This window comes from Bos grunniens, chromosome 11 (assembly GCF_055505025.1).
Source record: "Bos grunniens cultivar Pamir isolate PY7600 chromosome 11, Bosgru_T2T1.0, whole genome shotgun sequence".
Classification (NCBI taxonomy): Eukaryota; Metazoa; Chordata; class Mammalia; order Artiodactyla; family Bovidae; genus Bos; species Bos grunniens.
In genome coordinates this window covers 59010138-59037543 of record NC_141175.1, presented here as the reverse complement: position 1 = coordinate 59037543, position 27406 = coordinate 59010138, and the positions used below count along the sequence as shown (strand labels likewise).

The 27406-nt window shown below is 42.7% G+C and overlaps 2 protein-coding genes and 1 non-coding gene across 20 annotated transcripts in view; 1 reads left to right on the top strand and 2 right to left on the bottom strand.

Moving 5' to 3' along the window:
• Positions 1 to 7186, top strand: part of IMMT (inner membrane mitochondrial protein) — a 42533-nt gene extending 35347 nt beyond the window's left edge. For all 8 annotated transcript variants that reach the window (XM_086326566.1, XM_086326565.1, XM_086326564.1 and 5 more), the window contains 4 exons: positions 536 to 759; positions 3401 to 3532; positions 4773 to 4902; positions 6233 to 7186. In XM_086326566.1, the coding sequence (XP_086182692.1) occupies positions 536 to 759; positions 3401 to 3532; positions 4773 to 4902; positions 6233 to 6867 (1121 nt within the window). In that variant the 3' untranslated portion in view covers positions 6868 to 7186. The remainder of the gene's footprint in view (positions 1 to 535; positions 760 to 3400; positions 3533 to 4772; positions 4903 to 6232) is intronic.
• Positions 7187 to 11834: 4648 nt separating this feature from the next.
• PTCD3 (pentatricopeptide repeat domain 3) overlaps positions 11835 to 27406 on the bottom strand; it is a 31158-nt gene continuing 15586 nt past the window's right edge. For 4 of the 11 annotated variants that reach the window (XM_086326570.1, XM_086326569.1, XM_086326573.1 and 1 more), the window contains 17 exons: positions 26290 to 26405; positions 25675 to 25745; positions 24483 to 24570; positions 23967 to 24027; positions 23421 to 23506; positions 22210 to 22354; positions 21484 to 21534; positions 19432 to 19521; positions 19110 to 19138; positions 18149 to 18255; positions 16961 to 17039; positions 16774 to 16864; positions 15825 to 15910; positions 15133 to 15281; positions 13339 to 13380; positions 12720 to 12878; positions 11835 to 12440 (listed from right to left, as the gene is read on the bottom strand). In XM_086326570.1, the coding sequence (XP_086182696.1) occupies positions 12362 to 12440; positions 12720 to 12878; positions 13339 to 13380; positions 15133 to 15281; positions 15825 to 15910; positions 16774 to 16864; positions 16961 to 17039; positions 18149 to 18255; positions 19110 to 19138; positions 19432 to 19521; positions 21484 to 21534; positions 22210 to 22354; positions 23421 to 23506; positions 23967 to 24027; positions 24483 to 24570; positions 25675 to 25745; positions 26290 to 26405 (1529 nt within the window). In that variant the 3' untranslated portion in view covers positions 11835 to 12361. Of the gene's footprint in view, positions 12441 to 12719; positions 12879 to 13338; positions 13381 to 15132; positions 15316 to 15824; positions 15911 to 16773; positions 16865 to 16960; positions 17040 to 18148; positions 18256 to 19109; positions 19139 to 19431; positions 19522 to 21483; positions 21535 to 22209; positions 22355 to 23420; positions 23507 to 23966; positions 24028 to 24482; positions 24571 to 25674; positions 25746 to 26289; positions 26406 to 27406 lie in introns of all 11 variants that reach the window. The other 7 variants (XR_015136789.1, XR_015136787.1, XR_015136790.1 and 4 more) reach the window with 4 other exon arrangements.
• On the bottom strand, positions 13815 to 13950 carry LOC147363145 (small nucleolar RNA SNORD94). The gene has a single exon (XR_015137516.1). It is a non-coding gene; the product is annotated as a small nucleolar RNA SNORD94 (small nucleolar RNA).

Sequence of the window (27406 nt, the reverse complement as noted above, 5' to 3'; positions counted from 1 at the left end):
TTGAAAAGCTCTAAAAATGGTTCTGATGGACAGCTCTGGCTGCAGATTACTGTCGTGGATTATATTACCTGTGTAAGAAAAAGTACAAAGTTCTGATTAGGGAAAAGTCTGAGAGAATTTGAATTTGAGTCAAGTTTTAGCAGAAAAGAATCTTTATTTGGATTCCTGTTATGCTTGAAAGAAAATGATTGTGTATGTAAGCTTGTCCTGAGAGGCAAAATTACATTGAGTTATAAAGCCAGTTTATAATTAGTTTAGATTGGAAGTACTACTAATTTGGGTTACTGGAAAAAAAAAAGTGGTTCTATACTTGAAGGCCTCCCTGAACAGTTTTGCTTGAAATTGGAAATATCCAGTTGTTGGACATGAGCTGTGCATTTCTGATTACACTGCAACCTCTGTATCTCTTGTGAAATGTCAGCTCCTCTTATCTTTTCTTTCTAGCTGTGAAAATTAAATTGCAGTCAGTTGAGGCAAGTTACTTGGATGTATGATTTGGGTGGTATCATTGACATTTTCATGTGGTTTGGTTTAGCTGACAAGCTGTCTGCCGATGACCTGAATGCCCTGATTGCTCATGCGCATCGCCGCATTGACCAGCTGAACAGAGCACTGGCCGAACAGAAAGCCACAGAGAAGCAGCACATTGCCTTAGCCTTGGAGAAACAGAAGCTGGAGGAAAAGCGGGCGTTTGACTCTGCAGTAGCAAAAGCATTAGAGCATCACAGAAGTGAGATACAGGCTGAACAGGACAGAAAGGTAAAGAAATGAGTAAAGTTAACCAATATTTATGTGAATCTAGCTTGATTGTCTACCTCTCGAAAATAATAGCAGCAGTCACTGACTTCAGAATACTAGCTGTCAATTAGGCCAGCCCATCTTTGAATGGAGCATCTGCCCTTGTTCTTGTCAGAACTTCTAGGAAAGGATGAGTCTAACAGCGAGCCTTTATGTTGAGCAGATGCAGAAGTGCCAGAAAGTAATGAGCTGCTAGCATCCCGGATTATCTAGCTTGTCTTTTCCCAGTGGAGCCTTTCAGCCCCTTAAGCAGTGTTGAAAGAGTCTCTGTTGTTTAGTCACTCAGTTGTGTCCGGCTCTTGGGACCCCAGGAACTATAGCCTGCCAGGCTCCTCTGTCCATGGGCTTTCCTAGGCAAGAATACTGGAGTGGGTTGCCTTTTCCTTCTCCAGGCGATCTCCCCAATCCAGAGATTGAACCATGTCTCGTGCATTGGCAGGCAGGTTCTTTACCACTGAGCTACCTGGGAAGCCCAGAAGTCCCTGTTGGATTCTGAGAATATTTTTCTCTGAGTGTTTCTGAGTGGTTGGTAGTTAAGCATGGATGAAATAGCTGTGGTCTTCTGCCTGTGCACATTGTGTATTAAAGAGGTGTCTACTGACTGATTAGGAACCTCGCTACTCATTCTACCTTCGGGTATTCTCTGACCACTTACTCCTAAAAGTGCTTTCTTCCTTAGACGGCCAGATACCACACTCTGCCGGCCCTTCCCCCACCTTGCTGACACTCTTTGGCCTCTGTTGCTCAGCCTTTCAAATATCAGCGTGCATTTACATTGTCCTGAAACCTTTTATCCATCTTGCTGCCTCCAGGTGCTCTTAGCTAGTCCTGTGGCCAATGTCACTGACATTTATTTTGCAGGCTCTGACCTCTGCTGTGGTTTCTTGGGCTGACTTGATGACTCCCAGCTGGATTTTCAGTAGTCATTTCATGTTCAAAACAAATTTCTTGATTCTGTGCAACCTGTTTTCCAGCCCCTCAGCTTGTTTTTCTCTAAACAAATCTCCATGCACTCAGTTAATCAAGCTAGAAATCGTGCTCAGTTAGTTGTTCCTCCATCAACTTTCACATTCAGGCCATTGAGAGTCTACCAAGCTCTGCATCAAGAGTAAATCCCCAAACTCTCCACTAATTTCTCTTTCAGTTACCACCACCTTAGTCTACATTGTCTTCTTGACAGGTGGTTCCCGTTTGCATACCTATCTTTCTTTGTTTACACAGGCAGATGGTCTTTATTTATAAAATATATTCTCATCAGACACTGTGCTGCTGCAAATTCTCCACTGACTGCCCACTGCATTTAATATAAAATCCAAATTCATAACTTATACCTGGAAAGCCCTTGATCTCATTCCTGTTTGCTGTGAGCCAGGCTTCCCTTACTTGTTTTATTTCGCAGGTTCCCTGAGTTTTTTTATTGATGTTGTTTTGGTGCCTTGACTACATCTTTTTGAAGGCAGAAGGAGAAGAGGGTAGTAGAGGATGAGATGGTTGGATGGCATCACCAACTCAATGAACATGAGTTTGAGCAAACTCCGGGAGTTGGTAATGAACAGGGAGGCCTGGTGTGCTGCAGTCCATGGGGTTGCAAAGAGTTGGACACGACTGAGTGACTGACCAACAACAGCCCATTCCTGTTCCCTTCCCTCTAAAGTAGAGCCTCTGTATTACTTTTTCATCTATTGCCCTATTTATTTTCTTAACAAGTATCACAGTCTGAGATGTCACTCATTCCTCTCTTGAAATATATACCTTGGCAATAGTGCGAGAAGTTTGTCTACCTTGAGCACCATTTCATTCACGCTTATAGTGGGCAGTACCTGGCACAGGACTGGTACTTCATAAATATTTATCGATTGACTGAATGGATTCATTTATTAACTGTATTGTTTCTGAGAAAAGTTATGAATTCCAGGTAATTAGTGTTAAGTAATTTGTAGCATGATCCATGTCTATTATTAAGCCAGACTTGATAGACTTTCCAATTTTGCCTTGATTTGGCCTGTGTGAATCTAAATTCATATGAAAATCAGCAGTTTCAGAGCAGCTTTCTTTGTTGAGAGAGATTGTGTTCAATAACTGCCAGATATTTGTTAATTTTCTTAACACTTCTGCATGGTAGGCATTATTATTCACAGAGGAGAAAATGGAGACAGAAGATGAATAATTTTGCTGAGGGCACACACATAGTTGCAGTGAAGCTGTGTTTGATCTCAAATCTTTATAGTTGTTTTTTCTATGAGCTTAGATTTCTTAATTCCCAGGGGAGTTTGTGATTCAGGAAATGACAGTGTTTGTTTCGGAGACAGCCTGGTGATATGGAAGAAACCCAAGTTTGAGGGAGGGATCAAAGAAGCCCCTGTTTGAATCTGATTTTGCTATAGCCATATGACATAGCTGTGTGACCTTATATGAGTCGCTTTTTCACACTTAGCTTTCTGATTCATATTAGCATTCGAAGTATAGAGTGTGTTCACATTCACGGCCAATCATAGGGGTTCCAGACCAAGAAGTTGCCATCATCGTGGTTTCTGGTCTTTCTCATTTGCTTAAGCATTTGTGCAGATTTGAGAACTCCTCATTACTGTGCTTGGCTTCACAGGTAGAGGAAGTCAGAGACGCCATGGAGAATGAAATGAGAACCCAGCTTCGCCGGCAGGCTGCTGCCCACACTGATCACTTACGAGACGTCCTTAGGGTCCAAGAGCAGGAACTGAAGTATGAGTTTGAGCAGGTGAGGACCTGTTGTAAAGCATTGTCTCCTCTTCAACCTTCTTTTCCCATTTATGTTATAAATAGTCTCTGCTTTCATCTAATGTCTCCACGTCCTTTCATATGAGGTGTGGAAGCATGGAGCAAAGTTTCTAATGGTACCCATCGTGGAGTGCAGGGGAAGGGGGAGCTTTTTTGTCATGTAAATATTCATTGATTTCGCTGCGTTGGGTCTTAGTTGAAGCATGTGGGATCTTTGTGAGGCTCACAGACTCTAGTTGTGGTGCGCAGAATCAGTAGTTGCGGCGAGCAGATTTAGTTGCTCCTCAGCATGTGGGATCTTAATTCCCTGACCAGGGATCAAACCCTAGTGCCCAGCATTGCAAGGCAGATTCTTAACCACTGGACCACCAGGGAAGTCCTGGTTGGGGGTGGGTGGGTGAAGTGGTGGGCTTTTGTATATTTGCAAATCTGCTCCTTCTTACATTAAGGTGTACCTGTGTGTTACTGATCAGATAAGTGTTTTATATCTATGTTCTAGTCATTTGGAGACTTCAGAGCTTTAAGGAGTGTTGGTACAGGGATTTCAGGTATGCAGGTAGTGATACTTGAGACATGTATTTCCTGCTTTATCTCCACAAACTCTGTGGATTACATAGTAGTTCTCAGATTTTTATATCTGAGGAAACATCCGAGAGAGGTGAAGTTTGGAAATACAGCAAATCATGAGGATACCTTTCATAATGAGTTTCTACTCAGGCCGTTTATAATACATTAACTTATTATCTTGTCTCACAAGAAGGGAATGAGGTTTTCTAATTAAGGAAAGCTTCTGGAAAATTGAAATTTATGCTGATAGGAAAAGGTATATTACTTCAAATTCTATTTGTTGTGTATTTTTCTGAGAAAAAAATGAACTCAAAGAAGATACTGAATCGAATGTAAATATGGGTGGCTATATAGTTACCTTATTTTCTAAAGTTGTCATTTTCTCATTTTAATAGACTTCTTCCTTCTGGTCTTCCTCCTCTTAATATTAGGTTCCACCAGTAAATTTGTAGAAGATTAAAATTAAACATCAGATATAAATTTTAAGAAATTTTTGAAACTTGACACACAATGTAGGAGTTTCATGACACCTGTTTTGAGATAAAGGCCGTCTTTGCTTTTGAACATAGCAGTTGTTGGAAGACTTAGTGACCCAATAAGTGACATACATGGAGGTAGCATCACTTTTTTTTGTCAACTATTTATACTTTCAGGACCTGTCTGAGAAACTTGCTGAACAAGAATTACAGTTTCGTCGGCTCAGCCAGGAGCAGGTTGACAACTTTACTCTGGATATAAACACTGCCTATGCCAGACTGAGAGGAATCGAGCAGGCTGTTCAGAGTAAGCACGTGGAACCTCTTACAGCTGACTTCATTCAGCCCTACTTCTTAGAGTAAATTCTCGTTATGAGGATAATGGTGTACCTGCATTGACATTAGGGAATGAAGATGCCAAAATCACTCTAATAAGTTGTATTCATTTCTTAGAAAATTAGCATCAGATTTGGTTAAGTTTGGATTACAGTGCTGTGAGAGGGAACTTAAAGTGTTGGTCACTGGGTCATGTCCAGTTCTTTGTGACCCCATGGCCTGTAGCCTACCAGACTCATCTGTTCACGGACTCTCTGGCAAGAATACTAGAGTGGGTTGCCATGCCCTCCTCCAGGGGATCTTCCTGACCCAGGGATTGAACTCAGGATTCCCACATTGCAGGCAAATTCTTTACCATCTGAGCCATCAGGGAAGCCTCAAACTTAAGGAATCTAAAACTTAAACCTAAAATACCTTGCAGTTATACTCATTATGTGACCAGCATGAGGTCACCATTTACATGGCATTTTACCCTATACACTTTGGTTGTGTCCCACACACCAAGTGGAGAAAAGGTCAGTGTTGTGGCATGCTCACCCTCAAGGCTCTGCTGACCCATGTCCAGCCTTGCTGTCACAGGGTTAGCTGGGGGTGATTTGCTGTTCCACGCACCAGATGGACAGTAGTTATACTGAGGCCTCCATGGGCCGCACTGAGAGGGAAATGTCCTGACAGTGAAGGTGTTATTAATGAAATGGGTTTCTTTGGGGTGTGATGGAACCTTTTTTTTGTCAGTTTAGTAGAACAAACTGAGTACTCATAAAATTTCAGGATCCAGTAGCCTTCCATTCCTTTGCAGGAAGTTTCTGATGGCCTTAGTAGAAGTCTTAGCCTAGATTAAGAGGGACGTCTCTTTCTCAAAACATTTCTGGAGATAAACATATCTGAATTAGATACCATCCACTGTCCCAGATGTCACAGGGAGAGGGAAGGGAGACTCACCTGTGTATATCCATCTGCCCTACTCCCTCCAGGGTTGTAGTCAAAACGAGTCCTCAACCACTGATGGACATTGGGTTGTTTCCAGTGATTACAAATAAAGTTGTGATGAAAATTTGTGTACAAAAACCGCCCCCCACCACCAAGTCCTCAGCCAAGTATATCGTGCCTGGTGGCCTCATGTGAAGAGGCTGGCTAGGAAAGACTGCACCAGAAGCAAGTGGTGGGATGGGCGAGGCAGAGGCTCTGTCCAGCCCCATCTTCCCCTTTTGTGGACTCAGCTTATTGAGGTGTGTCAGTTCTCTGCATGTATGAGAAGGACTTGTAGTCAAGTGGGGAAAACAGTCTGTCTTTTTTTGTAGGTCATGCAGTTGCTGAGGAGGAGGCCCGAAAAGTGCACCAGCTCTGGCTCTCAGTGGAGGCCCTGAGGTACCGCATGAAGACGGCGTCTGCAGACCTGCCCACAGTTCCCCTGGGCAGTGCGGTTGAGGCCATCCGAGCCAGCTGCTCTGATAGTGAATTTGCCCAGGCGCTAACCGCAGCCCTCCCTCCAGAGTCCCTGACCCGTGGGGTGTACAGTGAAGAGACCCTTAGAGTCCGTTTCTATGCCGTCCAGAAACTGGCCCGCAGGGTAGCCATGATCGATGAGACCAGAAATAGCTTATACCAGTACTTCCTCTCCTACTTACAGTCCCTGCTCCTGTTCCCCCCTCAGCAGTTGAAGCCGCCAGCAGAGCTCTGCCCCGAGGATGCAGATACATTTACGCTCCTGTCATACGCCTCCTATTGCCTTGAGCACGGCGACCTGGAGCTGGCAGCAAAGTTCGTCAATCAGCTGAAGGGGGAGTCCAGACGAGCAGCCCAGGGCTGGCTGAAGGAAGCCCGCGTGACCCTGGAAACCAGGCAGATAGTGGAGATCCTGACAGCATATGCCAGTGCTGTGGGGATAGGGACCACTCAAGTGCAACAGCAGGAAGGCCTAGGAAGAGTCCCGTAAAGTCATGTTCTATATCAGAGGAAATCGGCAGTAATACCTGAAGGGTTTGCAACAGGGTCTTAGAATTGTCTAGAAGTGAGAAGGTTACAAGTACTGTTCCAAATGTTAACACCTGTTGCATTTATATTATTTCCACTTGCTATCATGTCAGTCAACTCCAGGAGTATTTTATTTGCAACTTGTGTAACATTTTCTGTTTTTCAGGTTTTACTGATCAGGCTCATGAGCCAGTCAAAATAATGTTTGTGATCACTATTACTATTGATTTTGCCCTTGGAGCAAACTGAATAAAATAAAAAGATGAAAACTGAGTAGCTTATCCCGTTTCAGAAAGTACCATTTCTGGTTTGTTGTGTATATAGAAAATTTCCTTAAGCAGCAGCAACAGCAGAAGTAGGAATTCCTGGGTGCTGTTTCTAGGCTGTGAGTTGGGTTATATAGATAAGCCAAAATGGCACTATATTTGTAATTGGAAATATATTATTCCAGTGATTTGAAGGCACTAGAAATAGTGTGTAACCCAAACTTTGATTGCTACCACAGGGAAAAACTGTGTTTCACACTGGGGCGCAGTACATTCACACACACCCTTATGTGCATGTGTACCTGAAACAGTTTCTGGAACCACTCCTTTTTTATTGTTAGCATCGTTTATTTGGCTGCACCAGGTCTTGGTTGTGACACGTGGGATCTTTAATTGTGTCATGCAAACTCTTCGTTGGGGCACATGGGATCTTATTTCCTGACCCAGGATCGAATCCGGGCTCTTTGCATTGGGAACGTGGCATCTTAGCTACTGGACTACCGGGGAAGTCCCTCTTTTCTACTTGTGATGCACTCTGTTCTGGTCTGTGGCATTAGAGAAATGTTGGTCTCTTCTCTACCCACAAATTAATGCCACAGCCCTCAGATGCGTTCCTGGCTCTGAGTTCTGACACCCTAATAGCTGCCCTTGCTCCTATTTGGTGTGTGGACTGTGAATCTCTCCAAATGACATGGGGTGGTGAGCCTGGAATCTTAAAGGGATTTAAACTGGATTGCTGTAAAACCCAGAGAACTTGCTTACCTTGCTTCTCTGAGGACTAGAACAATTTCCTAGTGGGTAAGCATTAACAAATGTTTTATCTTTTATTTTTCATTTCATGAAATTACTGTCAACATTTTTTTCCAAAATCATAATTTTGTGGAGGCATCTGTTCATAAACCGATTATTGAAGGAGCATTTTAATCTGAGCAACATACCTGGAAATCATGAAAAAAGGAGACAATTGATTATATATTTCTGCAGGAGTATACCAGCTGATGATTGTTAAATGAACAGTATGAAAAGGCAAAAAGGTATGACACTGAAAGATGAACTCCCCAGGTTGGTAGGGGCCCAATATGCCACTGGAGAAGAATGGAGAAATAACTCCAGAAAGAATGAAAAGGGAGCCAAAGCAAAAACAACACCCAGTTGTGGATGTGATGGGTGATGGAAGTAAAGTCCGATGCTGTAAAGAGCAATATTGCATAGGAACCTGGAGCGTTAGGTCCATGAATCAAGGCAAATTGGAAGTGGTCAAACAAGAGATGGCAAGAGTGAACATGACATTTTAGGAATCAGTAAACTAAAATGGACTGGAATGGGTGAATTTAACTCAGATGACCATTATATCTACTATTGTGGGCAGGAAGAAATGGAGTAGCCCTCATAGTCAACAAAAGAGTCCAAAATTCAGTACTTGGATGCAATCTCAAAAATGACAGAATGTTCTCTGTTCGTTTCCAAGGAAAACCATTCAATATAACAGTAATCCACAGTAATCTGTGCCCTGACCAGTAATGCTGAAGAAGTTGAAGTCGAACAGTTCTATGAAGACCTACAAGACCTTCTAGAACTAACACCCAAAAAAGATGTCCTTTTCATTATAGGGGACTGCAATGCAAAAGAAGTCAAGAAATACCTGGAGTAACAGGCAAATTTGGCCTTGGGTACAAAATGAAGCAGGTCAAAGGCTAAGAGTTTTGCCAAGAGAATGCACTGGTCATAGCAAACACCCTCTTCCAACAACACAAGAGAAGACTCTACACATGGATATCACCAGATGGTTAATACCGAAATCAGATTGATTATATTCTTTGCAGCCGGAGATGGAGCAGCTTTATACAGTCAGCAAAAAAACAAAACAAAAAAAGACCAGGAACTGACTGTGGCTCAGATGATGAACTCTTCCTTATTGCCAAATTCAGACTTAAATTGAAGAAAGTAGGGAAAACCATGAGACCATTCAGGTTTGACCTAAATCAATATACAGTGGAAGTGACAAATAGATTCAAGGGATTAGATCTGATAGAGTGTGTGAAGAACAATGGACAGAGGTTCATGACATTGTACAGGATGCAGTGATCAAGACCATCATCAAGAAAAAGAAATGCAAAAAGGCAAAATGGTGGTCTGATGAGGCCTTACAAATAGCTGAGAAGCAAAAGGCAAAGGAGAAAAGGAAAGATACAAGCATGTGAATACAAAGTTCCAAAGAATAGTGAGGAGAAATAAAGCCTTCCTCAGTGATCAGTGCAAAGAAATAGAGGAAAACAATAGAATGGGAAAGACTAGAGATCTCTTCAAGAAAATCAGAGATACCAAGGGAACATTTCATGCAAAGATGGGCACAATTAAGGACAGAAATGGTATGGACCTAACAGCAGCAGAAAATATTAAGAAGAGGTGGCAGGAATACAGAGAAAAACTATACAAAAAAGATCTTTAGGACCCACATAACCACAATGGTGTGATCACTCACCTAGAGCCAGACATCCTGGAATGTGAAGTCAAGTGGGCCTTAGGAAGCATCACTATGAAAAAAGCTAGTGGAGGTGATGGAATTCCAGTTGAGCTATTTCAAATTGTAAAAGATGATGCTATGAAGGTGCTACACTCAATATGCCAGCAAATCTGGAAAATTCAGTGGCCACAGGACTGGAAGAGGTCAGTTTTCATTCCAATTCCAAAGGCAGTGCCAAAGAATGCTCAATCTACTGCACAGTTGCACTTATCTCACACACTAGTGAAGTAATGCTCAAAATTCCCCAGGCCAGGCTTCAACAGTATGTGAACCATGAACTTCCAGATTTTCAAGCTGGATTTAGAAAAGGCAGAGGAATCAGATATCAAGTTGCCAACATCAGCTGGATCATCGAAAAAGCAAGAGTTCCAGAACAACATCTACTTTTGCATCATTTATTTAACTTATATGCAGAGTACATCATGAGAAACGCTGGGCTAGATGAAGCACAAGCTGGGATCAAGATTGCCGGGAGAAATATCAATAACCTCAGATAGGCAGATGACACCACCCTTATGGCAGAAAGTGAAGAACTAAAGAGCCTTTTTATGAAAGAGGAGAGTGAAAAAGTTGGCTTAAAGCTCAACATTCAGAAAACTAAGATCATGGCATCTGGCCCCATCACTTCATGGCAAATAGATGGAGAAACAGTGGAAACAGTGTCAGAATTTATCTTTCTGGGCTCCAAAATCACTGCAGATGGTGACTGCAGCCATGAAATTAAAAGATGCTTACTCCTTGGCAGGAAAGTTATGACCAACCTAGACAGCATATTGAAAAGCAGAGACATTACTTTGCTAACAAAGGTCCGTCTAGTCAAGGCTATGGTTTTTCCAGTGCTCATGTATGGATGTGAGAGTTGGACTGTGAAGAAGGCTGAGCACTGAAGAATTGATGCTTTTGAACTGTCATGTTGGGAGAAGACTCTTGAGAGTCCCTTGGACTGCAAGGAGACCCAACCAGTCCATCCTAAAGGAGATCAGTCGTGGGTGTTCATTGGAAGAACTGATGTTGAAGCTGAAACTCCAGTAGTTTGGCCACCTGATGCAAAGAGCTGACTCGTCTAAAAAGACTCTGATGCTGGGAAAGATTGAAGGCTGGAGAAGGGTACAGAGGATGAGATGGTTGGATGGCATCACCGACTCAGTGGACATCAATTTGGGTAAACTCTGGGAATTGGTGATGGACAGGGAAACCTGGTGTGCTACAGTCTATGGCATGCTGCAGAGTTGAACACAAATGAGCAACTGAACTGATACCAGCTAATGACTGTTACATTCAAGTCTGCATGGCATCTAATGTCCTTTGATTTGGGAATCCGGTAGACTTGTTTTGGCCTGGGTTGGGGTGAATTTTGGGCGTGCTAGTTCTTCGTTGCTGCTGGAGGGTCTTCTCTAGTTGTGGATAGCAGCAGCTACTCTCTAGCTCCAGCTCCCAGGCCCAGTATGTGGTGCACAGGCTTAGTGGCTCAGCCACATGTGGAATCTTCCTGGACCAGGGATCAAACCCATGTCCTCTGAATTGGCAGGTGGATTTTTAATCACTCTACCACCAGGGAAGTCCCTCAAGTCTTTTTGAGCTCGATAAAACTGTTCTTGGGTTTGACCTTTCTAAAATCTTTTGTAAAGCCCATGGTTGTGCAGGTCAGCTAGACAGCATTCTTTAACAGGTAAGTCTCCTTCCTGGGCCAGGCTGGAGACTCCTTCAGCACCTCCCACCCTCCTTTGCGTACCTTTCATTTCAGCATCCCTTGCTCTAGCACACTGCCTTATCTCAAAGAAATAAGCCCATTTCTCTGGTATACTGCCACTCCACCACTAAGATCGAAATGACTCCATAAACCTCGCGTCACCCGTCCACACTAATGACTGCTGTCTCATAGCAGGTCCTGTTACCAGCAGTAAAACAGCTTTGCATCATGACCAGGTACACTTACATGATGATTTGATTACCAGCAACAGGCAATCATGTCAAGGAAACACTTCAGTCCTCTTTTCACAAGCCTTCATTCAGATCACTGGAAGCACAGCATACTTGAAGAAGGTGCCAGCACGCTCAGAGAAAGAGGACACACTTGTGTAAGCCCCAAGCCTACTGGGAGACGGGGGCGTGCAGAAAGAAGGCAAACGCACACGTGCATACCCTAGTTACAATATTTATTTACAGCTTTCATCTTCCCAGCTGTGCAGCCTAAAGCCCTGTGATTGTTCAGTTCTCAGATGCCTGAACTTGGGATACTACTGACCCAGTATCAATGTGATGAAACTGCACAAAATCTTCCTTTAGATTCTTTCTGTGAATTGGAGGAAGTGCCATCGTCACAGCATCAGCCAACAAAGGGTACAGTCCACAGCAGGGGAGGGCAAATGGCGCTGACGTCAGCTGACAAGACGCCTGCTGCAGGTGTGCTCAAACGAGCTGCACACCTCACAGTGTGTGCACAGAGGTGAGAACAGTGGCGCTGCTTCTGTTCACAGGGTAACCCTCACACAGGTGGCTCAGCCGAGGAAGTGAACCTAAATAAGCCAGTGTGTATCAACTATATTTCAAGGTTCACCAAATTTGTACCCTGTTTTCTTCATATTACAGATATTAACATCTCAGGAATCCAGTGTCAGCACAGCTATGCTTGGTCACAGATGCTCCGGATTCACCCACTTTTTATTTTATTTGTCTTTGCTGGTATCGCTATCACTGTCACTCTCGCTGTCACTGGTCAGTGCAGTTAGGTCTCCCAGGGCTTCCCTGTAAGAAAAATAAATAGGAGGGTCACACTGAAACTCAGGCTTGGCTGGGGGTCTCTACAGCTGCACTACAGCAACACAGGACAAGATCCAGTAAGTCAACGGATAGGCCTCCCTGACTCGTATGACAAAAAGTATCATTAAATCAACACATCCTGACTTTGTGTAAAGGGAACTCAGGGGTAGAAAGCTACAGACACGTGAATGGGCAGATAGATGGGCTGCTCCATCTCTTAACTTTTCTTCATGATGATGACACAGAGCCCAAGAGCCCACTTACTTCTGTTCTTGGCTGAGGGTGAAGTCAGCAGTTAACCTCTGGGTGAGGCCCTCACAAATAGGCAAGCTGAAGGAATTTGCCAGCTTAACAACCTCAACGGCCTGGGAAGGGCTGCTGGATGCTTTGGCACTATCCATAAACTCATTCAGCAACTCATTCCTGTAAAAGGCAAAATGTCAACATCTGCCAACTACACCCCTCACAGATTTACATACAGAATCTAGTATCTTACAAAGATCAGCAGCTTTGGAGACAGTTACATGAAGTTTAAAGGGCAAATGAGATAATGAACACTGTTAATTGAACACTGTTAATTGAACACGCCTTCATCCTCAACATCTTCATCAAAGTTACCATCTTCAACATGATTCAGCATGCCTTCATGTGGACCTATCCAGTGTATTAACAACATGTTGTGATCACTGAGCACAGAGTAAAAAACTGCACTTGCCGCAGGATGCCTTAGATGGTGGGAGTGGTTGTCTATTTGCTTGCCTAACAGAAAAGTGCCCAATTGCCACCACTGAGAGAAATTCCACACTGCCCCCCACCCCATAAGAGTGAAACCCACATGACTAATCTAGGATGTATGAAGGAAGGCCTGTTAACTTGAACTTACCTGGGGATCTTATTATGTTTCCTGAAAAGCCCCAGCATTTTCCTGTTCAAGATGAGATAGGAAAGAGATTAGGAACAGTAATAGAACAGATGGCAATCAAGTGACCAGAGCTATTCTCCCAGATGCAGACACTAAGTGTCCTCCTTCCACCTACAGGGGAAGCTCTTGGAGACGTACATCTGTAAGCTCTACCAGCTCCCAGCCTCGTCTCTACTTAAGAATCACTCCAGGTGCCTCAACCCTCTTCTCCAACTTCATGTGTGGACATTACACACTGCACAGGCAAATGTGGTTTGTTACGAGCGTTGAGAATTGCTGGGGTTCACCCTCCTCTAGAGGATCACTTCAGTCCCCCCAGGGAGGGAATGTATCACGTGGGCAGAGGGAAGGGAGGGAGGCAGATACTGTACAATCTCTTCTCTCTTTTGTGATCCTGTGTGTGAGTCCAATGTGTCTTAAGCTGATGTTATGAAGAGCAGGCTCAGATTAAGGCACAAGTCTCATGTAAGTGCTCACCAGCATCCTGCCACATGCAGGACGAAGGAGAAGCACATACACTCAGCTCCCATCATCAGCTGAGGTCCGTACCCCTGCGCCAATCATCACAGCCTGATTCACAACATGTGTCAACCTGCCCGAGTCTACGACTCCAAGCATCACGGGTCAGCAGCTGTGCAGCAGGTTGTGTGATTCACCACCAGTCAAGACCAGTTGAGGTAGCAAAGCCTCCACCAGCTTTTCCTAGAGAGAGCAAACACCCACACCCTGGACTGACAGTCTTATGTTCAACATAAGGTCGTCTCTTGGAAACAACCATACACAACTACCCCCTCACTGGCCCTAAGAACTAACATTTACATCCAAAATAACATACAGTGGACCCACGCAACCATGACCACCCCAACCAAGTGCTCCTTTGTTGACTTCTCTGCTTTTGGAAAAATGAATATGCATAAGGTCTTCATTCACAATTAAACACTAGAAATGAGTATGAGAATGAACTGCCAACAGGAACACACAGAAATAGAATACAGTGGCACAAACCAATGATGGGTTCTAGTCAAGGTTACGTTTAGTCAATACTGGTAAATGTCACTTTTCTCAAGTTCCAGTATACAGCCCACATTTTAAGCCGGGGCTGTGGGTGTGGGGAAACCATCCATAAATGAGATATCAATGCCCAAAACACTTTGAAAATTAAGATTCTCTGGTCATTGTGTTCTATGTAGGTGACTAGAGATACAGAAAATGAAAATAAAGAGACTGAGCCCACTGAACCACACCCTTTCTTACACACGCACATTGATTCTTCTTCCCCCAAGTTTGCTTTTTGGTTAGTATTTGGACGTTCCCATAGAAAACTCATTACAGGGCTTCCCTGGTGGCTCAGTGGTAAAGAATCTGCCTGCCAATGCAGGAGCCATGGGTTTGATCCCTGGTGTGGGAAGATTCCACATGCCATGGAACAACTAAGCCCGTGCATCACAACTACTGAACTTATGTGCGCGAGCCCAGAAGCCACAACTACTGAAGCCCTAGAGCCCACGCTCCACAACAAGAAGCCAGCACCATGAGAAGCCTGTGCACCACAACCAGAGAGGAGCCCCACTTTCTGCAACTAGAGAAAAGCGGGTGCAGCAGTGAAGACCCAGCATAACCAAAAAATTAAAAAAAAACAAAACCAAACCAAAAAACACCTCATTGTGCAGAAACTCGTTTGTCTCCTGAGAAACCACACATCACACAGCCATATTAGAGATGCTTCGTTACACGTGTGGTGTTTTGTGTACTCACCAGGCTTCCTGGGTTCTCCCAGCCCTTAAGAAGAGGATGGCTATGTAGTTCAGAGAATTGGCTGGCCACTCTGAAGCAGTCTGTCTAGCATCTTGGCTTTCGTAAGTTGATTTGATGTCTGCAGCACAGTCAGCAAATGCCGCCTGCAGCTGAGAGGCCCCGAGAGTCAGCAGAACTGCCTCGCTAGTTTTATGACAATTTAAGAACAGGAGACTCCACAGGACCATTAAAATTTTTGAGCATTGCATCTTACCATTTGAACACATCGCATGTACAGCACATAGTAATACATATTAACAACGACAAAAAAAGGCAAAGCACCCGACATTGATGTGATAATTTGTTTAGCCATGTATTTCAAATCCAACCATGGGTTTTCTCTTTAGACATAAAAAGGAAAGAAAAAGGAAGGAAGGGTATTCTAATTGGTTGGGTATGTTGAGATGTATCTTTTTTATCTTTTCAGCCACACCACACACATCCAATATCTTAACTTGGCCCCCCCCTTATGGAAGTGCGGAGTCTTAACCACTGGACTGCCAGGGAAGTCAGATGTGTAGATTTAAATCTGGGTTTAGGTGGCAGAATTCTGCACAGTAGATGAAACCATGGGAATCACCCTCCCCAGGTGCTCAGTATTAGAGGATACGCTGGCTAGTGTATATCTAACAATGAAAGCAAAACAAGCCTACCTCTGGTGGGTGCTGATCCCTTGCCATGAGCATCAGAATCTCTTCTTTTAGGTCACTGCGAAAAGTATGACCATATTCTTTACTATCTTAAAACAAAAAGGAACAGAGTGAGACGTGATCACCACCATGTAAAACCAACATTCTCTGACCTTTGTCCACTGTCAGCAGTCATCCATATTGGGGCAGGGGGTGGGGGAAGGGAGAAGAAAATAAGAAAATTCATTGCCGACATGTATGCCAGGATTCTAGAAACTAGCATGATTCACCGTAGGAAAAGGACAAGAGAGTAGTGAAAGCCAGCGCCAGTAACTGGCTCCCGGGCAACTGTTAACAGCATGTGGGCCACACTCAAGCAGACTCCTGCTCCCCATGGTTTTATAGCACATGGGAATTGTCAATGGTCCTTGTACATTATCACCAGAGCAGTCTTGTAAGGCAGGACGGCAGGGCTATGGTCTCAGTGTCTCATGTCAACTTGAGGCAAACAGGAACGGATTTTACAATCACAGTCACCTAGTGGGTGAGCTACAGCATCTTCTGCAGTCAGTTTACACGCATAACACACACACACAGTCACGGCTGTTCCTTAGGAACCACACTGTCACCAATATCACTGTTAGCTACTGAAGCACAGAGATGCATCACAGTCCAGTGAATGAATGGCACAGGCTTTGCAGGTTGAGATTTCGGGTGACCCATGTAACTAACACAAGTGCACAAAACTCAGCCTTTTCTGGTCACAAAGGAACCAACTGAAGTCCTTTCCACCCCACTGTTACTCATGCAATCCAACATGAAACACGAGCAGGTCACCCTGAAGGAGACCTCAACCACAGAGTTTAATTTAGTTAAAAAATGGAAGCTTTCTTCCCTAACCACATTAACACGCTTGTGAATCAAAATATAAGACAAGAGTAAGGTGGGTCGGGACACACAAACTGAAACTGACCTTTCCAGATCTGAGGAATCATTTCTAGTCGATTGGCTACGTCCAATGCTTGGAGAAGATCTATTAATGTTTGGGAATGGGGAAAGAAGACCTGGTTAAGAAAAATACAAATACATTTTTAAGTATTACTCAGCAAAGACACCCACAAACGTCTACAATGATAAATGTTAAGTCATGAATCACTTACCGAAGGTATCAGGTCCTTATACCACTTCAAGGTGACATCAATTTGTTCCATTAGACAAAGCAAACTAAAGAACTTGGAACTGTGATGGAGAAAGAAAACATGTTTAGTCTAAAATCCCTACCTAGTAGGGGAATGATTACATTACAGCACAGCCATATAATGACATATTACACAGAACTTAAAGACAATTTATAAGTTACAATTTCAAGTGACACAGGTCAGTGCATGCCCCAGGAGGTGCTGCTAACTGTGTTTTCTGGACTTTCCAGTTTGACACTTCCTTATCTTCAACTGGTCACTGATGCCACCTCCATACACTCTCAGCTGGTGGTGGAGAGGAGTGAGGACACTACTCAACAAGTGTTCAATGTGAGGAGAGGATTTGGACACGTGGAAGAGAACCACCACACACCTATGAACAGGCTGCCTTCTTACGTTCTTGTTTTTATCTGCCTAAAAGCAAACCCATGTAAGGAGTCTCTTTGGGCTCCAACATCTTTAAAAACAAAAGAGGCTAAGATGAAATCTTTAGGGATTCACTCTGCTATGAATTCAAAAATATAAAATAGGATGGTGTGGCTTCCTGGGTAGCTCAGCTGGTAAAGAATCTGCCTGTAATGCTGGAAACCCCATTTCGACTCCTGGATTGGCAAGATCCCCTTGAGAAGGGTTAGGCTACCTACTCTAGTATTCTTGGGATTCCCTGGTGGCTCAGAGGGTAAAGAATCTGCCTGCAATGCAGGAGACCTGGGTTCAATCCCTAGGTTGCACAGATCCCCTGGAGGAGGGCATGGCAACCCATTCCAGTATTTGGCCTGGAGAATCCTCATGGACAGAGGAGCCCTGTGAGCTACAGTCCGTGGGGTCGCAAAAAGTCTGAGAGGACTGAGAGAATAAGTACAGAACAGCAGAAGGAAAAGATACATGGATTTAAAGTTACAAATAGCTTAAAACATACACAGTGGACTCCTCAGTCTGACAAATCAGTTTTAACCACTGTTTGAAGCTACCAGGTATTGACAAATTAGTTTGACCACTGAATCTCACAAGTGTTCAAATAACTCGTATTGGTAAAGTCAGGATCATGCGACCTACAGTAAGAGTGCCAAGTCTCCCACCTGCAGAACTGACTATTGGTTGCATACAGGTGTTCCGTTAATGCAAGGGATACATTTCCAATACACTTACTAATAAAAATTACGGCGAGGATCGGGGCCAATGAATTTCCGGTTGTCTCCAGTGTTTAAAAGGCGATGGACCTGGTAAGCAAGTTCTAGATCTCTGAGAGAAGAGCACTGAAAATGTAGAAGTAGTAAATAACCATCACTCAGTGATCCTTATCAGCCAAAGGTGGCTCACTATATGAAGCAGGAAAGTAGATACCTGGGGAAACACGTATACTGATTTAACGTTTTACTGACTGACAGCAAATGAATTATAAGAAATTGGGGGTGGGTTCAAATCACCAAGTTCAGTGAAATTTAAAACAAAATAATGTTCATCTAGTAATTAGTATTCACCTGTATTTAGTATTAGACAAAAACACTCGGGATGCCATGCATAAGACAGATGGAGTGCTATCTCTAGCATCACTATACTGGCAAAAATCCCCATGAAATAACTCCAACACCCACCCAACAAGAAGTCATTCCCATCTATGAAATACTATACTGCCAACAACAAACAAGATACCATGGAAATGAGTGTGGACATGCATGTCTGAATACCCAGAGGAAAGAAGCTGGAAAGACACACACTAAGTTGTAAAGCAATTATCCTCAGGGAATAAGACTGCTAAATTCATTCTGAAACTGCTTGAACATTTTCCCTATGATTAGCATGATAAGCTGAAAAAACAAAATTAGACATAACCATCAATCTAATAAGTTACCAACAGGCAAATATGAAATACTCTGAAAGCTTATCTGAAGAAAGGTATGAAAAAAGACAACAAACACAATCAGCACAGGGTGGGAATGCTTTGATTTTGTAGAGATTTTAGAGGAATAAAAAATTAGGACTAATGACATGAAAACAAGTTAAGAGTAAGGAAGAGAAAGAATCACGGAGAGTCCTCCCAACCACCAATGACGAATTTAGGAAATGGATAAAAGAAAAAAAAAAGTTTTAAGCAAGAAATGGTACTTACAACCCTCATGGCTGACTGAAAAAACATATCTGAAAAATCAAAGTTCAGAAGAGCCTTGGTTACTATGCATAAAGTATGTTTTCACGTCAGTAACATTAATTAAAAATCCTGCCAACAAAAGTGGTAAGGTGTAGGACAAACCTAAATGAATGAAAACACAGGAGAAATAACACACAGCACAATCCACTGACAATCTGCTTTCTCAGAATAATCACCCAAAGATGACCGAACTAAATCAAACCCCATCCTCATCATAAGGCTCGATAACCTGGCAGTCAGGAAAAGAGGCTGTCTGTCTTACGGCAGCAATTTCTGCACGTACCGTCATCAGGGTCCTTTGGAGAAAACGTCTTTCCCGTTATTTCATCCATGATATCATAGATGATGAGGGAGGATCCTTTTGAAGGGCTTTCTGCAGAAAAAGAAGGCAACTGGGTTTTCTCAGGAGCCCACTTCCTGCACAACCATGGGGTAGGCAGAACTAGTCCTAGGGCCACCTTTCTCATTCCTCCACCCAAGCCGTGGAGCTGGCCAGGCATATCCCTGTGAGAGGAGTGAGCGCACCCTCTGCTGAGTGCCGCTCTCCCCAAGGCCTGGTCAGCTACAGCGCTCCCAACAGACTCAGCCCCTCCTTCCTAGTCTCCTCACAAGGCGGACGTGCACTGAAATGGGAGACAGACGGACACCCTCGCCAAGCCTGCCTACTTAGAAAACAAACACGTTTTTTGCTAATAAACATTTGTGCCCCTTTTAAATATAACCAGGATGAGAGCCAAGAAACAGAAAACTGGAGAATCAAAATGCATCTATGACATTTCCAGTTAAACATTTCACATTATTTATTTCCATTCCCTTCCCCACCTATCCACCTGCAAGTGATAATATAGTTTCGGTGACAGCACAGATGTACTTTTGAAGTTCCTCAAGGATGTTTGCATTTGTTACAGTTCTAATTATTCTACTGTCCTAATAAACTATTTTATATGTATCATCTCTTCATTATTTTAGGCTTTTTCCTTTGGGTAAATTCCTAGCAATTATTATTACAGACAATCAATTTATATCCCTAAGACACACTGACACTCCTGCCCCTATGACCCTGGGTGTTACTTAGGAAGCATAAACACCAGTGACTTTAGTTAGCCAAGGTGATGTGTGATGTTGTAGTGGAATAGGCTTTAGGGTGAGAATTACTTAGTTTTAGTACAATACCTACTCTTGCCTGGAAAATCCCACGGGCGGAGGCGCCTGGTGGGCTGCAGTCCATGGGGTCACTAAGAGTAGGACATGACTGAGCAACTTCACTTTCACTTTCACGCAATGGAGAAGGCAATGGCAACCCACTCCAGAGTTCTTGCCTGGAGAATCCCAGGGACGGGGGAGCCTGGTGGACTGCCGTCTACGGGGTCGCACAGAGTCGGACACGACTAAAGTGACTTAGCAGTAGCAGTACAATACCACCAAAGTTTAGTAAAATTTTAAATGACAAAATTAATGTGGAAACGGTTCACCTGTTTTCAAGATAAAGTGATTTAACTGCTCTTACTTCCCTATGTGTGACAATGTGAATTTTGCAAAACTACCCTTCCAAAATAAAGATTTTCTGTTGTTTTCACACAAAAAGCCCATTACAGGAGAGAAAGACTGGAACTGTCATTTCTAAACCTAGGGTTGTTTCTCATGTTGGGGCAAATGGCTAAGAACCTACAGTGCTTACTACATGCCTCCCAAGCATGAACAGGACACTACACATAATTCATTTCATCATTACATCGTGATGGCTTCACTCAGGTAAGATAGCCAGTCCCTTCCCACACATCTGGTAAATGGTAGAGATGAAATTTCAACTCAGGTGTGCCTTGCTCCAAAATCCATTCAATAGAGCACAGCTGACCTAAAATTAGGTAACAAATGGAGCCTTGAAGTTCTCCTATGAGGCTTCAAAATGTCAAGGTTTACTGTGGAGCAGGACTATCCAACAGCTTCCTGCAAAGATGGAAATGTTCTATAATTGCATCACTGACGATGCAGTCAGCAGTCACAAGTGGCTACTGAGCACTAAAGCTATGAAGGAATTTAATTAAATAGCCATGTGTGGCTAAGTAGCTACTGTATTGGACAGCACAGTTCTGGAGGGCAAAAGGAATTCCAAACTCAAGTACCTTCTGGCCAAAACCATACACTGCCCATTAGTACATTTAATGACCTTCCTCCACTCCGACTTAAGTTTTACATGACAAAAAGATGATACTACCCTCAACAGTAACTTTTTGCTTGGGCTGAAGACAATGCTATTCTGTGAACTATCCGATCTTAATTCATTAGCAGTGAAGTTAGCCTAATCTCTACATAAATAACATAATGATATACATACCATGTTGATAAAACAGCTGAATAATATGATGATATGTTGCAAGTGAGGGTTCTTATGTTACCAGGTACATAGAAAAAAGAAAAAAAAAAGAAATGTCAAACACAGCTATACAAAATATAGCTTACTGAGGTATAGTGAATAAAAACATGAGTGGTGTTACATAAATAGAAGATGCATTCCGTTCCTCTGAACAAAGACATTTCCCAGCTGATATAATTAATGTAAAGGTGGAAAGGTGTCATAGAGATCAAATTCCTCTTAGAAAGTCCAGATACCTATCACTAAAACATTACAGTCAATACTCTTGTGAGTTTCATTTAAGAACACTAAAGGATACTGAAGTGAACTGATTCAATAACATAAATACTGAAAAATATACAACATACTAGCATACAATTGGGTTCAAATACTTAATTATGCCAGAAAATGTCACGAGATTTTAAAACCAGCCAACCGTAAGTGAACAATTCTCTCAGGAATCAAAAAATCCATTAAAAAGTATCTAAAATCCTAAGAGTATAATTTGCTATAAACAGAAAAAGATGATAAAGAAGAGCTCCCATTATACTAAATATACATAATTAAAAAGTGTGCTTAATGGTGGAAAGGAAATTCCTACCATATTATGTAAACAGCACAGAAAAGTTTAGTCTCTTTTTGGATCACCTGGACCTGAAGGCTCAGGTCAGCACTGCCTTCAGTCGGGGACATGAGGACACCCCTCACCTATCCCGATGGCTTTCATTTCCCGGAAGGTCTGTAAGGCTGGCAATTTTCCAAATGCATAAAATCTTCGGAGACATTTGAGAATAGTGTTAAAAGTCTGTAGATTGGGCTTCACGTTCTGTGCAACCATTTGTTTCAGCAGGTCCTAGTTGAATCAAAAGCAATATTATTTTTTTTAATGCCTGGTTAATTTGTCCAATAAACAGAACTAAAAGAATTGGGCTGTCTGCCAATGTTTAAAGCAGATTAATAAATAAGCCCCCCATTTAAGAATTACCTAGTGCCCCTAAGAGAAGGCCCTTTCAATAGTCACCCTAACCCCCATGTGATGTCCGTGTCCAACTGTCTTTAGCGGCCTAATGGGTCTAAGACTGAAGCAAAAGAAGAGACTAGAACAGATTGGTTTTTTCCTTTCTACGTGAGCAGTATGGTATGGTATGCACTTCCCTGGTGGCTCAGTGGTAAGGAAACCAGCTGCCAATGAAGGACACGTGGATTTGATCCCTGGGTCGGGAAGATCCCCTGGAGAAGGAAACAGCAACCCACTCTAGTATTCTGCCCTGGAGAATCCCATGGGCAGAGGAGCATGGCGGGCCACAGTACATGAGGCCACAACGAGTTGGACACAACTGAGTGACTGGACAACAATGAATGGTATAGTGTGGTTTCTATTCCAGTTACTTCGTTCCTGTGATTTCAATTTTTAATAACTTTCCTAGTAATTTTTTCAATAAATGTTTTAATGAAAAAAAAAAAACACACGATTATAAGGAAATAAATGAATATAATAAGCAAACTGGTCTTCCTGGACTCTAGCTGTATGCTTGGGTCACATGTCAGATACAGCTACTTAAACTAAGGGTTGCTAGAAGGGTGTGAACAGACCACTGCAAGTGGAGAGCCCAGTGCAGTGACCACCACAAACATGCTCAGTGAATGCTCTCTCCACCCCATGCACTCCGAGCAAAGGATGGTGGTTGGTGGTGGTGTAGTAGGTGAGTCATGTACAACTCTTGCAACCCCATGGACTGTAGCCCACCAGACTCCCCTGTTCATAGCATTTCCCAGGCAAGAATACTAGAGTGGGTTGCCATTTCCTTCTCCAGGAGATCTTCCCAACCCAGGGATTGAACTTGTGTCTCCTGCATTTCAGGAGTCCCAGCAAAGGATATTTTGGCCTATTTGTAGCCAAAGTGAGGGTTCCTCCTTACCAATATATTATTCCACTTTTCTTCAAATTTCGCATTCACCACCAATGCTGTTGCTTCAATCAATGAATTGAAGGTGTGCACATCAGCTATAAAAGAAGAAAACTACTTTAACAAAATTTGGGGTTGGTGATTGAAGGCCAAGTTGTCATGCACATGAGTCCCACAACTAGAAAACCACTCTTCTCTCTGGCTCTGGCCTCTCGCTTCAATCACCAACATCACAGGAGAAGATTAAGAATGAGCGAATCATTAAGGTAAAATCCTGTGATTTTATAGACTCCTGATATAATGATGCATAGGTAAGAATGCAGAGGCAAAGAATCCACCAGCCAATGCAGGAGATGCAGGTTCAATCCCTGGGTTGGGAAGATCCCCTGGAGATGGAAATGGCAACCAATTTCAGTATTCTTTCCTGGGAAATCCCATGGACAGAGGAGCTTGGCAAGCTACGTCCACGGCAGAGCTGGGACATGACTGAGCACGCACACACGCCCAGCCAAGAGAAGGAAAGGAAGGACAGAGGTGAATTCTCCAAACACAACTCACCACGGAGTCTGTTGTTTAATAGTTCAGTGTACATGCTTAATGCCTGTGTATGAGCTCGGTGCTGGAAGAGGGAAAGGATGAAAATTAAACACCGTAAAAGTTGTCTTTTATAAATATTTGCATTATCTACTGTTCTCAGAAGTAAAAGGATAGACCAGAATGGATAGTGTTTTTCCTTTTTACATGAGCAGTGTGGTATAATACAGTTTCTATTCCTGTTACTTCAACCCAGTGATTTCAATTTTTAAAAACTTTCCTAATACTTTTTTTTCAATAACTGTATCTTATTTTAATGAAAAAAGAACTATGAGAATTACACTGTCACAATTGGGGGATGGGAGGATGAATCACTGGCATGAAGCGGGTAGAGGCAGTTCCCAAACATCCTTCAAGGCTCTGGAAACCCCCAATGACAACAAACTATGTGGCCCAGCTGTGAAGGGTTCTGAGGCTGAGAAACCCCGACTCAGTAGAAATTAAAGACCCAAACATAAAACTACCCAGAACAAATGTTACCTTCACCATTCCTCGAATCATTGTGCAGTAAGAATGTGCATTTTTCTCAGGCATCAGAGCAAAGATTCTCTCAGCGTGGTTTCTGGCTCTACATACAAGAGTAAACGTGAACCAGCAGGAACAGATAAAACCAGTAACAGCTACCACGTGGAGTACTTGCAATGTTCCAGGCATTTTCTGCATATAATTTCAAGTAATTCTTCCCACCCAGAGAAGGAGATCTGGTTACCATCATTTTAAAAATGGGAAAAACTGAGGCTCAAAGACCTTAAGTTGTCCAAAAATTTACTGGATAAGTGGCAGAACCAGGACTTGAAAGGTGTAATATGTACTCAGCATTGTAAACAGAAAGCAAACTGCACAGCAGGGTACACAGTCAAGTTCCCCCACCCTCTTTCAACTGGATATAATTAACCAGAGGCAACCACAGACATGTGGTGCCCTGCAACCCACTGTCCTATTCGAGCTTATATCATCTGGCTCTTTCAGTCAGTCAATGTGCTATGTTATACAAATCATGCTGCACCTTCATTTTCTCTGTTACCACCACATCTTGGAAAATAGAGCCTGGATTTGGGCCCAGATGGTACTCTCAAGTCGCTGCTCTTAATCACTATAAGAAATTATTAGTATCTACTGAAGAAGTTTAATTTTTTATTCCATTCATTTTGATATTAATAGTAGCTTTCCTTTTCCAGACACCCTTACAAAATACCTTTCTTTTAGTTTTACTCAGTTAATTTGAATTCTGAATCATTACATAAATGGTATTTATCTTTTGTTCGGTAGTGAATATCTCTGTTAGCCAGCAGTCTTAATTTAGAACTACGCTCTGGCATATGTGTATTCTAACATACTTTTAAAAATTCTGAACCTTTTTAGAATTAGAGGTATACTGCAAGGTAGGACTACTAATGAAACTACCAGAAGAACCATACCGGGATGGTTACATGGAGTTAGGTGGGGGAAAAAAAAGAAATCAACACCAGTCCTGTACCTCTACCTGGTTGGAGGTAAAGATTTAATAAAAAATGGTCCAAACACATATGAAAACCAACTGTGACATTTACACTGCACACAGAGAACAAACTGCATTTTAGAATACTACAGGGTTGTATCTTCTTCAGGGGGTGATGAAGAACATTTCACAACCGTACGGATCCATAAAAGTTCTAATTATCCTGTAACATACCTCCAAGTAACTCCAAGCTGATGACCAGCCTTCTTCTTAGACTTCATGTTATCTCCCTCTTCAGCCTCTTCCTGAAATGAGCCGCCACCAACAGACATAAAACAGAATACGACAACGGAAAGCATTCTCAGAGTTATACTACTCAGAACCAGTTAAGGCAGAGGAAATTTCAGAAAAGCAAAGCAAATAAAGATTCGGTAGAAGGTAAGAAGGAGACCCACTGTTTATTAAGAAATATTAATTTCGAGAGTATGCTCATTTCTCTCTGCCTACGTATGCATGAATTTTCAAGAGGGCTGGGGCCAGGGGTTTTCCCCTCTGTCCCATACACAACATACTGTCACTCTGAGGAACAACAACAAAGGGGCCCATCCAAACACTTCTGGTCACTGGTTTCTGCATGTGGCAGGCAAGGTCAAAATACTTTTAAGGAGGGAACCAGGGTAAAACAATTGTTAAAACCCATCTCTTCCTCCACATCACCTTTTGTCCAGGCTACATACATACTGTGCTCTATCACACCTCAGCACAAATCTCTACCCTAACATAAGGCACAAGAACTCACCTTAAAATGAGAAAGAATTACTACCAAAAGAAACTTAAAAAAATCATTACCAACTCTTCTGTTTGTTCATGTTGTTGGAAATTATAATTAGTGGAGGGTTCTTGGTTTCCATAGTAACACAACAAATCCAAGAGACTGTTAGTTGTTTCCAGAGATACAGTGGTTCCTATGGGTGGGGGAAAAAAAGGGTGGGGGAGAGAAACTTTGAAACATCAAAGAACTAAAGCCTATTGGATTCCATTCTCCAAGGACGAGCTGCACCCCACATCAGCTTAAACATCTGGAGTGATGCAACCAGCACACAATCCCTGACAGTGCTGTCTGACAGAAGAGATAAAATACCAGAGTCAAGTTCGACCCTGGGCTCATTTATTCTCTGTACTCATATCCCCACAGAAACTCTCTCATAGTTCTACCTATCATCTCTGAAATGAATGCTCTGGAAATGACTGCCATGTAGTCCCCCAGGGCCCAGTTACATCTTCACATACGCAATTGGAACTGTTCCGCTTGGATCCAGGCCCTCGCTGAAATACATGCCTAGAGATAGCAGCCTTTAAAAAATTACTGCTCCAAACATTATGTTCCCATCTTGACACTTATCAAGAGGGAGAAAAGGGAACAGGAAGAAGTATGAAATATAATTTAGTGCTTTAAAAAGAAAGTAGCTGCATTTTTTTTTTTAAGAAAATAATATTGATAATACAAATGCCCATCAGGAAACTTAAAAGCCTTTAGAAAAGACAAAACGGCAGAGTGGAGGGGAAACAGGCAATGGAGTGTAACCTGATTGCCTCATAGCATCTCAAAGCTGTATGACCCTGAAAATTATTTGCAGTCAGTCAGTTTCCTCTATAAATGACTACAAGCACACCAACTCATAAGGTGTTATAGAATTAAATGCCTACAAAGTGCTTGGCACTTATTAGGAGTTGATATTAAAATGTTCTATACTTCCTCTCCTAGTATGTTGACTCATTCCGTTACTCTGAATGAGCTGAGTGTTACGGCTCTGACCCTGTCTTCAGTAAGGTTCACTGGACAGCTGCTTGCACCTATCCCAGTGTGTAAAACAGAGGAAGACAAGTTTTAACATAATGATGTTTATCATATTCAACAAGCAGAGGCAAAAGCCTCCCTAAATGACAATCTGCATCAGCAATTCAT